At 32.2% G+C, this 14,741-nt stretch overlaps 2 protein-coding genes across 2 annotated transcripts; both read left to right on the top strand.

Annotated features, from left to right (window-relative positions):
* The first annotated feature begins 1,160 nt into the window (after positions 1 to 1,160).
* On the top strand, positions 1,161 to 8,372 carry LOC143422651 (fatty acyl-CoA reductase 1-like). The gene is made up of 6 exons (XM_076893453.1): positions 1,161 to 1,523; positions 1,778 to 2,297; positions 2,441 to 2,633; positions 7,651 to 7,893; positions 7,989 to 8,250; positions 8,361 to 8,372. Exons 1-6 carry the CDS (start codon positions 1,275 to 1,277, stop codon positions 8,370 to 8,372), a joined length of 1,479 nt encoding a protein of 492 aa, XP_076749568.1. The 5' UTR covers positions 1,161 to 1,274.
* A 2,542-nt stretch (positions 8,373 to 10,914) lies between these two features.
* LOC143422652 (fatty acyl-CoA reductase 1-like) lies at positions 10,915 to 13,454 on the top strand. Its single transcript, XM_076893454.1, has 6 exons — positions 10,915 to 11,204; positions 11,459 to 11,978; positions 12,122 to 12,314; positions 12,482 to 12,724; positions 12,820 to 12,981; positions 13,424 to 13,454. Exons 1-6 carry the CDS (start codon positions 10,956 to 10,958, stop codon positions 13,452 to 13,454), a joined length of 1,398 nt encoding a protein of 465 aa, XP_076749569.1. The 5' UTR covers positions 10,915 to 10,955.
* Positions 13,455 to 14,741: the final 1,287 nt, after the last annotated feature.

Genomic DNA, 14,741 nt, shown 5'->3' on the forward strand with positions numbered 1-14,741 from the left:
GGTTGTGATTCAAACTTGTCGAATAAATAGTAATAATTTAATTAGCATGATGGAAATTACATACCACATTTAATTGCTTGCTCGACATACGTTGTTACAATAATTGCTTAATTTCGAAATTATATTTTATAACTTAGATTCATTATTTTATTGTAATATGTAAATTGTTATCTTTATTTTTGTTTCTATCTCTTCTTTCATATATTGTTTACACTTGCCTGCTTCAACAATTTCGTTCTCCATTACGGAAATCAAATGTACACCACTCGTGCGTACGCAGCTTATATATTTATCACTTAAAATTCAGATCAGAATTTTTCTGTGCCCACGTTCTGCATTTATGTCTGATTAGAGTCTATTAGGTTCATTTATTGCTAAGAGAAAGAAACTGAATTAAAATATAAAAAATATTTATAACAAATTTTGTTATAGTTGATCACAAAATATAGAGATCATGATAAGTAATATTATTAGATATGAAATACTTATTTGTCACAGAAAATCCTGTAAAATCGTTCCGAAACAAGAACAGAAAATGAGTACGCATGTTCATCATGAATTATGACCCTCTTAATTGGTCTCTTAATTATGAAGTTAAATTTTTTTCATGTGGTATGTCATCGCGTCACCTACTTAGTATTGCAATTTATTTCATTATTCTTTGTTCCAAAATGTATTTAATAAGTGTTTACTTGTAAGAACATTCTGTCCACACCGAAGGAACATAATAACAACTATTACAAACGATTATGCAACCTCACCAAAGATATTCAATATCATAAAACAAGTATTACCTATTAATTGCATAAAATCTTCTACAACATATTTTAAACAAAATGAGATATCTTTATGTAGACTCTATAGTAAAATTATCAAAAACATTAACTGCACATAAAGTAGTACAATTTGCGCAATATTGTCTCTTTCTGCTAACGTTAGCAACGACGTACTTCTACATGTAATTAACTAATGATAATCATTAACATATCATACATAGTTATTATTGTAAATCAACAATACTTTATAAGAGACACGGAAAGCAGACCAGCCACTTTCGAATCTAATGATCGCTAGACTAAGTAATTATACAAATCACTTATACAATATCTTCACGGCTTGCCATGTCGTAAAACATTAATCCAAATGAAGTTGTTTGTGCAGAAATACAAAAAAATATCGAGCATTAACAAAGGCGAATACCATTTTCTGTTTAACTTAGTGGAAATAGTAGAAACGTATAATTGTTACGAAGAAGAATAGAAAGCTACTTAGAAATGAACGAGGTGTGCGAAAGTTTGAAACTCGACGGTAAGAGTAATTCAAAGAACAATGAAAATAGTCAAATTAAAAGGTTCTACGCCGGCAAAGTAATATTGCTCACGGGGTTCACGGGTTTTTTGGGCACCATCATTTTGGAGAAACTATTGCGTACGTGTACTGAAATTGGCAAAATCTATATCATGATTCGAGAGAAAAAGGGTGTAAAAATTGATGAACGGATAAAGAAGTACTTTGAAAATCCTGTAAGTATCACAATATTAGGCGTAATAGAAATGAAAATGAAGTCAGTACTTGAATTTAAAAAATGATAGCCTTGTTCAAATTTGAAACATTTCTCAAGTAAAAATTAACATTTGCAACAAAATGTACTAAACCTATACTATTTTAAACAAATGGATTTTTTAAATTACTGCATAGTTGATTTCCAGGTTTAAGAATAAAGAATTTCTGTATGACGCTCGTTAAAGCAAAATATTAATTGATACATTATTTTCAGATATTCAATACACTACGCGATGCCAATCCACATTTCATGCAGAAAGTTGTTCCTTTTCACGGTGACCTTATAGAAACCGACTTAGGTCTCTCGAAAGAGGATCGTCGTTGTTTGATAGAAAATGTAAATATTATAATTCACAACGCCTCGATGGTATACTTTAACGCAAAAGTGTCCAAAATCCTACGAACAAACGTTATTGGCACGCAAAAGATGCTGGAACTAGGGTTGGAATGCTCCCGATTGGAAGCATTTGTGTACGTTTCGACGGCGTACTCGCATCACTACAACAAAACGATCGAGGAAAATTTTTATCCACCACCGGTTGATTTGAAAGTGATTAAGGACATGATACAGGCTGATGAGGAGAACGCAACTGGCCTTAGTCAAACCGCGACAAACGAAATCGTTGGAAAATGGTCCAATTTGTATGCCTTCAGTAAAGCCACCACTGAGGGTTTAGTCGAAACTTTCAGCAGAAAAACATCGCTACCTTGTATAATCTACAGACCTTCCATAAGTATGACATTCATTACTTTATTTATATTCTTATTGGCTGCTAGAAATATGGCTAGTGTTACATCGTTTTTAACCATGGCCTTGGTCACACCGTTGTTAGAATAGAATATACAATGCAAACGTGTAATTTTATTTCTAAAATAGTTACGTTGTCGATGGAAGAACCGATTCCAGGGTGGGTTGGAAATAAAAATGGACCTATACACCTGCTTACAGCAAACGCGCTGGGTTTCATGCACGTAGTACCGGCATCTATAGATGGTAATATAGATATGATTCCAGTTGATTTAACGGCCAATGGTCTTCTAGCACTGATTTGGGATTATGTCGTACATAGGTATTATCGTTCTAATCGTTAAAAAATGCAATGAAATAAATGAACTTCGTGTTTCATTGTTTTAGAATCACGTAACTAAGAAGTTACATTAAACAGTCGACACAAAGACACTTGTTTGACAAAACGTTCAAAGCGAAACTTTAATGATTTTTATCATTCCATTCAGGCAATCGAAAGAACCACAAGTGTATAATTACGGATCGTCGGAATGGAATCCATGTGGATATGAAGCAGCATACAAAGGATCTCAAATGGGATGGAAAGAACAGCCACCATTGAAAATGGTATGGTACCCGTTCATAATTTTTGTTTCCAATTTTTATGCGTTTCACGGCCTTCACGTGCTGTTTCATGTCCTTCCTGCTGTCATCGTGGATTTAATCTTTGTTATTCGGAGGAAAAAGCCGTTGTAAGTGTTGCCGTAAAAATAGATAATCAAGTGAACCGCTTGGGAAGTGATATGTCGTTATATTATCGTTTAAAATTATCCATTTCATGGTATAGAGCGATGAAGATGTTGTTGCTGCTGGAAAAACACTACGATGCGTTATTTCGGTTCATAAATGGGAAATGGATCATAAAAACGAATAAACTCAAAAACATCCAAAATTATATGAATACTGCCGATTTGGAGGAATTTCCCTTTGATCTGAAAACGGTTGACTGGTACAGATACTCTTCATTGTTTATTATTCCTGTTCGACAACTTTTACGCGATCCGTTAGAGACGATCCCTGCTGCAAGGAGAAAATATCAGAGATTAAAGGTGCTTCATTATGCTGTTTGCGGTGTCTTTATATCTTTTATATTACTTTTTTTGTACAGAATAGCGTATACTATTTTCAATTTTTAAGAATGGAAATTATGTTTTTCAAGGCATCGTAGTAGTATAAAAGATACTTCGAAAATAATTATCTCATCAATTAATACAAAGCAGTTGGAATGGTTCTCTTAATTTTCCATTTTGTTGGTAGTTAATTTTGACGTTATAGATCGAGGGTAAGATATTGTACATAAATATGCATATATATGGAATAAATTATATCACAGATTATTGTACGTTTAATTATTAACGGACTTTAACTGTAAAATAAGGTTTATTGTTCAGCTTGCTTATAGTGTCCTCGAAAATTAATTGACCAATTTTTAAAAGTTGTATTTTACGAGTGTGTGACTCTGTTTTTAAGTGTCACTTACAAACTCTTGACCGTCATTAATTAATATCAGAATAATAACAAAATAACGGGTCCAGACTTGAACAGTAAAAATATCATTACAATCTACAAACTTTTATAGAGGCAGACAAGTTTCCTTGTATTTTTCTAAAATTCATTATCTTGCAAAAAAAAAATTGTCTGAGCAGCTTACCTAAATACACTGATGATGTACCCAGAGGAAACAAACGAATGTTCATTTACTCCGCTCCGATATCATATTTACTAAATTAAAGCCGGCATTATAATCGTAACTCGAGCGGATTTGAGTAATTTGATAGAATAGATACTAGTTTATTTTAGTTACATCGAAATATTTAAACACCTTACATGGTAATCTAGGGTAGAGAATTGACGAAATATTGTGTTAAAAAAATACGAACAGTGTTATCATTGATATTATCATACTATTTTTTAATAATATTTTCGTGTTTAGATCGATCAACCCCCAGCTCCTTATCGTGTATTTAAATCAAATGTGCTCGTTTATCAAATACGAATATAGTCGAAATGGAGAACGAGCGAGCATTGGCACGTTTAGTCAAAACGTATGATTGAACTACATGTGCGCCAATAATCTGTTGTAATTCGTTGTGTAAAATAACTTTTCACTCTCTGCTGTAGCATTCTTATCTTAAACTTATGATAAAACAAATTCAGAAAACCAATGGCCACCGTATCGAACTCCGTGACTGCTATTACTTGCAAAGTGTTTTAAGCTGAATTTCGACTCTTGCGAAAACAGTTGCATTATAAAGTACACAAATATTAATTTTTTTAATCAAGAAAAGTAGGTACAAATATATATCTCTCGTTACGCTTTTCGGAATTTGTATATAAAATTAACGCAAACATTCACACAATTAATCTGAAGATTGTCATATTTCGTTACTCCCAAGGCTTTATTAATTCCCGAAAATAGAAATAAAATGGTTGTGATTTAAGATTGTCGGATAAATAGTAATTAGTTTGCATACAACACAAGTAATGAAAGACATATGGATCATAATCGTCTTGTTAATTAGCATAGTGGAAATGATATACCCTATTTACAACTGCGTAGCATAGTTTACCTTAATGTCAGATGTAGCAAAGAGTGAGAACTGCCTGCTCGACTTATGTTGTTACAATAATTGCTTAATTTTGAAATGTAAATTTTACAATTTAGATTTATTATTTTACTGTAATATGTAAATTGTTATCTTTATTTTTGTTTCTATCTCTTCTTTTATGTACTGTTTACACACTCGTGCGTACAAAGCTTATATATTTATCACTTAAAATTCAGATCAGAATTTTTCTGTGCGCCCGTTTTTCACTTATGTCTGATTAGAGTCTGTTAGATTCATTTATTGCTAAGAGAAAGAAACTGAGACTCGCTTAGATCGTTTATCGAATTAAAATATAAAAAATATTTATAATAAATTTTGTTATAGTTGATCACAAAATATAGAGATCATGATAAGTAATATTATTAGATATGAAATACTTATTTGTCACAGAAAATCCTGTAAAATCGTTCCGAAACAAGAACAGAAAATGAGTACGCATGTTCATCATGAATTATGACCCTCTTAATTGGTCTCTTAATTATGAAGTTAAATTTTTTTCATGTGGTATGTCATCGCGTCACCTACTTAGTATTGCAATTTATTTCATTATTCTTTGTTCCAAAATGTATTTAATAAGTGTTTACTTGTAAGAACATTCTGTCCACACCGAAGGAACATAATAACAACTATTACAAACGATTATGCAACCTCACCAAAGATATTCAATATCATAAAACAAATATTACCTATTAATTGCATAAAATCTTCTATAACATATTTTAAACAAAATGAGATATTTTTATGAAGACTCTATAGTAAAATTATCAAAAACATTAACTGCACATAAAGTAGTACAATTTGCGCAATATTGCCTCTTTCTGCTAACGTTAGCAACGACGTACTTCTGCATGTAATTAACTAATGATAATCATTAACATATCATACATAGTTATTATTGTAAATCAACAATACTTTATAAGAGACACGGAAAGCAGAACAGCCATTTTCGAATCTAATGATCGCTAGACTAAGTAATTATACAAACCACTTATACAATATCTTCACGGTTTGCCATATCGTAAAACATTAATCCGAATGAAGTTGTTTGTGCAAAAATATAACACAACATGGAATATTAACAAAGGCGAATACCATTTTCTGTTTAACTAAGTGGAAATAGTAGAAACGTATAATTGTTACGAAGAAGAATAGAAAGCTACTTAGAAATGAACGAGGTGTGCGAAAGTTTGAAACTCGACGGTAAGAGTAATTCAAAGAACAATGACAATAGTCAAATTAAAAGGTTCTACGCCGGCAAAGTAATATTGCTCACGGGGTTCACGGGTTTTTTGGGCACCATCATTTTGGAGAAACTATTGCGCACGTGTACTGAAATTGGCAAAATCTATATCATGATTCGAGAGAAAAAGGGTGTGAAAATCGATGAACGGATAAAGAAGTACTTTGAAAATCCTGTAAGTACCACAATACTAAGCATAGTAGAAATGAAAATGAAATCAGTACTTGAATTTAAAAAATGATAGCCTTGTTCAAATCTAAGACATTTCTCAAGTAAAAATTAACATTTGCAACAAAAAGTACTAAACCTATACTGTTTTAAACAAATGGATTTTTTAAATTACTGCATAGCTGATTTCCAGGTTTAAGAATAAAGAATTTCTGTATGACGCTCGTTAAAGCAAAATATTAATTGATACATTATTTTCAGATATTCAATACACTACGCGATGCGAACCCACATTTCATGCAGAAAGTTGTTCCTTTTCACGGTGACCTTATAGAAACCGACTTAGGTCTCTCGGAAGAGGATCGTCGTTGTTTGATAGAAAATGTAAATATTATAATTCACAACGCCTCAATGGTATACTTTAAAGCAAAAGTGTCCAAAATCCTACGAGCAAACGTTATTGGCACGCAAAAGATGCTGGAACTAGGGTCGGAATGCTCCCAATTGGAAGCATTCGTGTACGTTTCGACGGCGTACTCGCATCATTACAACAAAACGATCGAGGAAAATTTTTATCCACCACCTGTTGATTTGACAGTGATTAAGGACATGATACAAGCCGATGAGGAGAATGCAACTGGCCTTAGTCAGACCGTGGTAGACGAAATCGTTGGAAAATGGACCAATTTGTATGCCTTTAGTAAAGCCACCACTGAGGGTTTAGTCGAAACTTTCAGCAGAAGAACATCGCTACCTTGTATAATCTACAGACCTTCCATAAGTATGACATTCATTACTTTATTTATATTCTTATTGGCGCCTAGAAATATGGCTCGTGTTACATCGTTTTTAACAATGGCTTCGCCACACTGTTGTTAGAATTCAATATACGATGCAAACATGTAATTGTATTTCTGAAATAGTTGCGGCGTCGACTGAAGAACCGATTCCAGGATGGGTTGGAAATAAAAATGGACCTTTACAAATGGTTACGTTAGGCACGTTGGGTTTTATGCACGTAGTACCGGCATCTATAGATGGTATTCTAGATGTGATTCCAGTTGATTTCACGACCAATAGTCTTCTGGCACTAATTTGGGATTATGTCGTTCATAGGTATTGTAGTTCTAATCGTTACAAATACGCAACCAAATAAATAAATTTCGTTTCTCATTGTTTTAGAATCACGTAACTAATAAGTTATATTAAACAGCCGGCACAAAGACACCTGTCTAACAAATCGTTCAAAGCGAAACTTTAATGATTTTTATCATTCCCTTCAGGCAATCGAAAGAACCACAAGTGTACAATTATGGATCGTCCGACTGGAATCCATTTACCTATAGAATAGGATATAAAGCATTTCAAATAGCATGGACAGAACAGCCACCATTAAAAATGGTATGGTACCCGTTCGGAATCTTTGTTCCCAATTATTATGCATTTCTCTGCCTTCACGTGCTGTTTCATGTCCTTCCTGCTATCATCGTGGATTTAATCCTTGTTATTTGGAGGAAAAAGCCGTTGTAAGTTCTGCCGTAAAAATAGGTAATCAAGTGAATCACTAGAGAAATAATATGTCGTTATATTACCGTTTAAAATTATCCATTTCATGGTATAGAGCTGTGAAGATGTTGTTGCTGGTGGGAAAAAACTATGATGCGTTATATCGGTTCATAAATGGAGGTTGGATCATAAGAACGGATAAACTCAAAAGCATTCAAAATTACATGAATGCTGCCGATTTGAAGGAATTTCCCTTTGATCTGAAAACAGTCGACTGGTTCAGAATTTGTTCATTATATGAGATTGCTATCCGACAATTTTTACACGATCCGTTAGAAACGATCCCTGCTGCAAGGAGAAAATATCAGAAATTAAAGGTGCTTCATTATACTGTTTGCGGTGTCTTTATATCTTTTATATTATTTTTTTTGTACAGAATAGCGTACATTATTTTCAATTTTTAAGAATGGAAATTATGTTTTTAAAGGCATCGCAGTAGTATAAAAGATATTTCGAAAATAATTATCTCATCAATTAATACAAAGCAGTTAGAATGGTTCTCTTAATTTTCCATTTTGTTGGTAGTTAATTTTGACGTTATAGATCGAGGGTAAGATATTGTACATAAATATGCATATATATGGAATAAATTATATCACAGATTATTGTACGTTTAATTATTAACGGACTTTAACTGTAAAATAAGGTTTATTGTTCAGCTTGCTTATAGTGTCCTCGAAAATTAATTGACCAATTTTTAAAAGTTGTATTTTACGAGTGTGTGACTCTTTTCTTAAGTGTCACTTAAAAACTCTTTTCTATATAATAATTAATATTAAAATAATAACAAAGCAACGATTCCAAGCTGCCCTTGAAATGTAAAAATATCTTTGCGATTAACGAACTTTTACAAAGGCTGGCAAATTTTATTGTATTTTTCTAAAATTCATTACCTTGCAAGAAATTTTGAGCAGCTTACCTAAATATACTGATGATGTATCCAGATGAAACAAACGAATGTTCATTTACTCCGCTCCGATATCATATTTACTAAATTAATGCGGGCATTATAATTGTAACTCCATCGAATTTGAGTAATTTGATAGAATAGATACTAGTTTATTTTAGTTACATCGAAATATTTAAACACCTTACATGGTAATCTAGGGTAGAGAATTGACGAAATATTGTGTTAAAAAAATACGAACAGTGTTATCATTGATATTATCATACTATTTTTTAATAATATTTTCGTGTTTAGATCGATCAACCCCCAGCTCCTTATCGTGTATTTAAATCAAATGTGCTCGTTTATCAAATACGAATATAGTCGAAATGGAGAACGAGCGAGCATTGGCACGTTTAGTCAAAACGTATGATTGAACTACATGTGCGCCAATAATCTGTTGTAATTCGTTGTGTAAAATAACTTTTCACTCTCTGCTGTAGCATTCTTATCTTAAACTTATGATAAAACAAATTCAGAAAACCAATGGCCACCGTATCGAACTCCGTGACCGTTATTACTCGCAAAGTGTTTTAAGCTGAATTTCGACTCTTGCGAAAACAGTTGCATTATAAAGTACACAAATATTAATTTCTTTAATCAAGAAAAGTAGGTACAAATATATATCTCTCGTTACGCTTTTCGGAATTTGTATATAAAATTAACGCAAACGTTCCCACAATTAATCTGAAGATTGTCATATTTCGTTACTCCCAAGGCTTTATTAATTCCTGAAAATAGAAATATAATGGTTGTGATTTAAGATTGTCGGATAAATAGTAATTAGTTTGCATACAACACAAATAATGAAAGACATATGGATCATAATCGTCTTGTTAATTAGCATAGTGGAAATGATATACCCTATTTACAACTGCGTAGCATAGTTTACCTTAATGTCAGATGTAGCAATGAGTGAGAACTGCCTGCTCGACTTATGTTGTTACAATAATTGCTTAATTTTGAAATGTAAATTTTATAATTTAGATTTATTATTTTACTGTAATATGTAAATTGTTATCTTTATTTTTGTTTCTATCTCTTCTTTTATGTACTGTTTATATATTTATCACTTAAAATTCAGATCAGAATTTTTCTGTGCGCACGTTCTGCATTTATGTCTGATTAGAGTCTGTTAGGTTCATTTATAATAAGAGAAAGAAACTGAGACTCGCTTAGATCGTTTATCGAATTAAAATATAAAAAATATTTATAATAAATTTTGTTATAGTTGATCACGAAATATAGCGATCATGATAAGTAATATTATTAGATATGAAATACTCATTTGTCACAGAAAATCCTGTGAAATCGTTCCGAAACAAGAACAGAAAATGAACGCATGTTCATCATGAATTATGACCCTCTTAATTGATCCCTTAATTAGGAAGTTAAATTTTCTTCATTTGGCATTTCACCGCGTCACCTACTAAGTTATTATTTCAATTTATTTAATTATTCTTTGTTCCAAAATGTATTTAATAAGTGTTCACTTGTAAGAACATTCTGTCCACACCGAAGGAACATAATAACAACTATTAGAAACGATTATGGAATCTTACCAAAGATATTCAATATCATAAAACAAGTATTGCCTATTAAATGCATAAAATCTTCTACAACATATTTTAAACAAAATGAAATATCTTTATGTAGACTGTATAGTAAAATTATCAAAAACATTAACTGCACATAAACTAGTACAATTTTAGCAATATCATGTCTTTCTGTCAACACAAGTAACAACATACTTATACATGTAACTAAATAATGAAAATCATTATCATATCATACATAGGTATTATTATAAATCAACGGTACTTTATAAGCGACCCGAAAAGAAGACTGACCATTTTCGAATGTAAATCATTGCTAGACTAAGTAATTATACAAATTACTTATATAATATCTTCACGGTTTGCCATGTCGTAAAACATTAATCCGAATGAAGTTGTTTGGGCAGAAATACAAAAAAATATAGAGCATTAACAAATGCGAATACCATTTTCTGTTTAACTAAGTGGAAATAGTAGAAACGTATAATTGTTACGAAGAAGAATAGAAAACTACTTAGAAATGAACGAGGTGTGCGAAAGATTGAAACTCGACAGTAAGAGTAATTCAAAGAACAATGACAATAGTCAAATTAGAAGGTTCTACGCCGGCAAAGTAATATTGCTCACGGGGTTCACGGGTTTTTTGGGCACCATCATTTTGGAGAAACTATTGCGCACGTGTACTGAAATTGGCAAAATCTATATCATGATTCGAGAGAAAAAGGGTGTAAAAATTGATGAACGGATAAAGAAGTACTTTGAAAATCCTGTAAGTATCACAATATTAGGCGTAATAGAAATGAAAATGAAGTCAGTACTTGAATTTAAAAAATGATAGCCTTGTTCAAATTTGAAACATTTCTCAAGTAAAAATTAACATTTGCAACAAAATGTACTAAACCTATACTATTTTAAACAAATGGATTTTTTAAATTACTGCATAGTTGATTTCCAGGTTTAAGAATAAAGAATTTCTGTATGACGCTCGTTAAAGCAAAATATTAATTGATACATTATTTTCAGATATTCAATACACTACGCGATGCCAATCCACATTTCATGCAGAAAGTTGTTCCTTTTCACGGTGACCTTATAGAAACCGACTTAGGTCTCTCGGAAGAGGATCGTCGTTGTTTGATAGAAAATGTAAATATTATAATTCACAACGCCTCGATGGTATACTTTAACGCAAAAGTGTCCAAAATCCTACGAACAAACGTTATTGGCACGCAAAAGATGCTGGAACTAGGGTTGGAATGCCCCCGATTGGAAGCATTTGTGTACGTTTCGACGGCGTACTCGCATCACTACAACAAAACGATCGAGGAAAATTTTTATCCACCACCGGTTGATTTGAATGTGATTAAGGACATGATACAGGCTGATGAGGAGAACGCAACTGGCCTTAGTCAAACCGCGACAAACGAAATCGTTGGAAAATGGTCCAATTTGTATGCCTTCAGTAAAGCCACCACTGAGGGTTTAGTCGAAACTTTCAGCAGAAAAACATCGCTACCTTGTATAATCTACAGACCTTCCATAAGTATGACATTCATTACTTTATTCATATTCTTATTGGCTGCTAGAAATATGGCTAGTGTTACATCGTTTTTAACCATGGCCTTGGTCACACCGTTGTTAGAATAGAATATACAATGCAAACGTGTAATTTTATTTCTGAAATAGTTACGTTGTCGATGGAAGAACCGATTCCAGGGTGGGTTGGAAATAAAAATGGACCTCTACAAATGGTTATGTCAAGCACGTTGGGTTTTATGCATTTACTACCGACATCCAAAGATGGTATTCTAGATGTGATTCCAGTTGATTTAACGACCAATGGACTTCTAGCACTGATTTGGGATTATGTCGTACATAGGTATTATAGTTCTAATCGTTACAAATATGCAATGAAATAAATGAACTTCGTTTCTCATTGTTTTAGAATCACGTAACTAAGAAGTTACATTAAACAGCCGACACAAACACACTTATCTGACAAAACGTTCAAAGCGAAACTTTAATGATTTTTATCATTCCATTCAGGCAATCGAAAGAACCACAAGTGTACAATTATGGATCATCCGACTGGTATCCATACAACTATGGAGAAGGATACAAAGCATTTCGAATAGCATGGAAGGAACAGCCACCATTGAAGATGGTATGGTACCCGTTCATAATCTTTGTTACCAATTTTTATACGTTTCTCAGCCTTCACGTGCTGTTTCATGTCCTTCCTGCTAGTATCGTGGATTTAATCCTTGTTATTCGGAGGAAAAAGCCGTTGTAAGTTTTGTCGTAAAAATAGTTAATTAAGTGAATCGCTTGAGAAATGATATGTCGTTATATTATCGTTTAAAATTATGCATTTCATGGTATAGCGCGGTGAAGATGTTGTTACTACTGGGAAAACATTACGATGCGTTATTTCGGTTCATAAATGAGAAATGGATCATAAAAACGGATAAACTCAAAAACATCCAAAATTATATGAATGCTGCCGATTTGGAGGAATTTCCCTTTAATGTGGAAACAGTCGACTGGTACAGACTCACTTCATTGTTTATTATTACTATCCGACAATTTTTACACGATCCGTTAGAAACGATCCCTGCTGCAAGGAGAAAATATCAGAGATTAATGGTGCTTCATTATACTGTTTGCGGTGTCTTTATATCTTTTATATTATTTTTTTTGTACAGAATAGCGTATATTATTTTCAATTTTTAAGAATGGAAATTATGTTTTTAAAGGCTTCGCAGTAGTATAAAGGATATTTCGATAATAATTATCTCATCAATTAATACAAAGCAGTTGGAATGGTTCTCTTAATTTTCCATTTTGTTGGTAGTTAATTTTGACGTTATAGATCGAGGATAAGATATTGTACATAAATATGCATATATATGGAATAAATTATATCACAGATTATTGTACGTTTAATTATTAACGGACTTTAACTGTAAAATAAGGTTTATTGTTCAGCTTGCTTATAGTGTCCTCGAAAATTAATTGACCAATTTTTAAAAGTTGTATTTTACGAGTGTGTGACTCTTTTCTTAAGTGTCACTTAAAAACTCTTTTCTATATAATAATTAATATCAAAATAATAACAAAGCAACGATTCCAAGCTGCCCTTGAAATGTAAAAATATCATTGCGATTAACAAACTTTTACAAAGGCTGGCAAATTTTATTGTTTTTTTCTAAAATTCATTACCTTGCAAGAAACTTTGAGCAGCTTACCTAAATATACTGATGATGCATCCAGACGAAACAAACGAATGTTCATTTACTCCGCTTCGATATCATATTTACTAAATTAATGCGGGCATTATAATTGTAACTCCATCGAATTTGAGTAATTTGATAGAATAGATACTAGTTTATTTTAGTTACATCGAAATATTTAAACACCTTGCATGGTAATCTAGGGTAGAGAATTGACGAAATATTGTGTTAAAAAAATACGAACAGTGTTATCATTGATATTATCATACTATTTTTTAATAATATTTTCGTGTTTAGATCGATCAACCCCCAGCTCCTTATCGTGTATTTAAATCAAATGTGCTCGTTTATCAAATACGAACATAGTCGAAATGGAGAACGAGCGAGCATTGGCACGTTTAGTCAAAACGTATGATTGAACTACATGTGCGCCAATAATCTGTTGTAATTCGTTGTGTAAAATAACTTTTCACTCTCTGCTGTAGCATTCTTATCTTAAACTTGTGATAAAATAAATTCAGAAAACCAATGGCCACCGTATCGAACTCCGTGACCGTTATTACTCGCAAAGTGTTTTAAGCTGAATTTGGACTCTTGCGAAAACAGTTGCATTATAAAGTACACAAATATTAATTTCTTTAATCAAGAAAAGTAGGTACAAATATATATCTCTCGTTACGCTTTTCGGAATTTGTATATAAAATTAACGCAAACGTTCCCAGAATTAATCTGAAGATTGTCATATTTCGTTAGTCCCAAGGCTTTATTAATTCCCGAAAATAGAAATGAAATGGTTGTAATTCAAACTTGTCGGATAAATAGTAATAATTTAATTAGCATGATGGAAATTACATACCACATTTAATTGCTTGCTCGACATATGTTGTTACAATAATTGCTTAATTTCGAAATTATATTTTATAACTTAGATTCATTATTTTATTGTAATATGTAAATTGTTATCTTTATTTTTGTTTCTATCTCTTCTTTTATGTACTATTTATATATTTATCACTTAAAATTCAGATCAGAATTTTTCTGTGCGCACGTTCTGCATTTATGTCTGATTAGAG

The sequence above is a fragment of the Xylocopa sonorina genome, chromosome 4 (genome assembly GCF_050948175.1).
Source record: "Xylocopa sonorina isolate GNS202 chromosome 4, iyXylSono1_principal, whole genome shotgun sequence".
In the NCBI taxonomy this organism is placed as follows: Eukaryota; Metazoa; Arthropoda; class Insecta; order Hymenoptera; family Apidae; genus Xylocopa; species Xylocopa sonorina.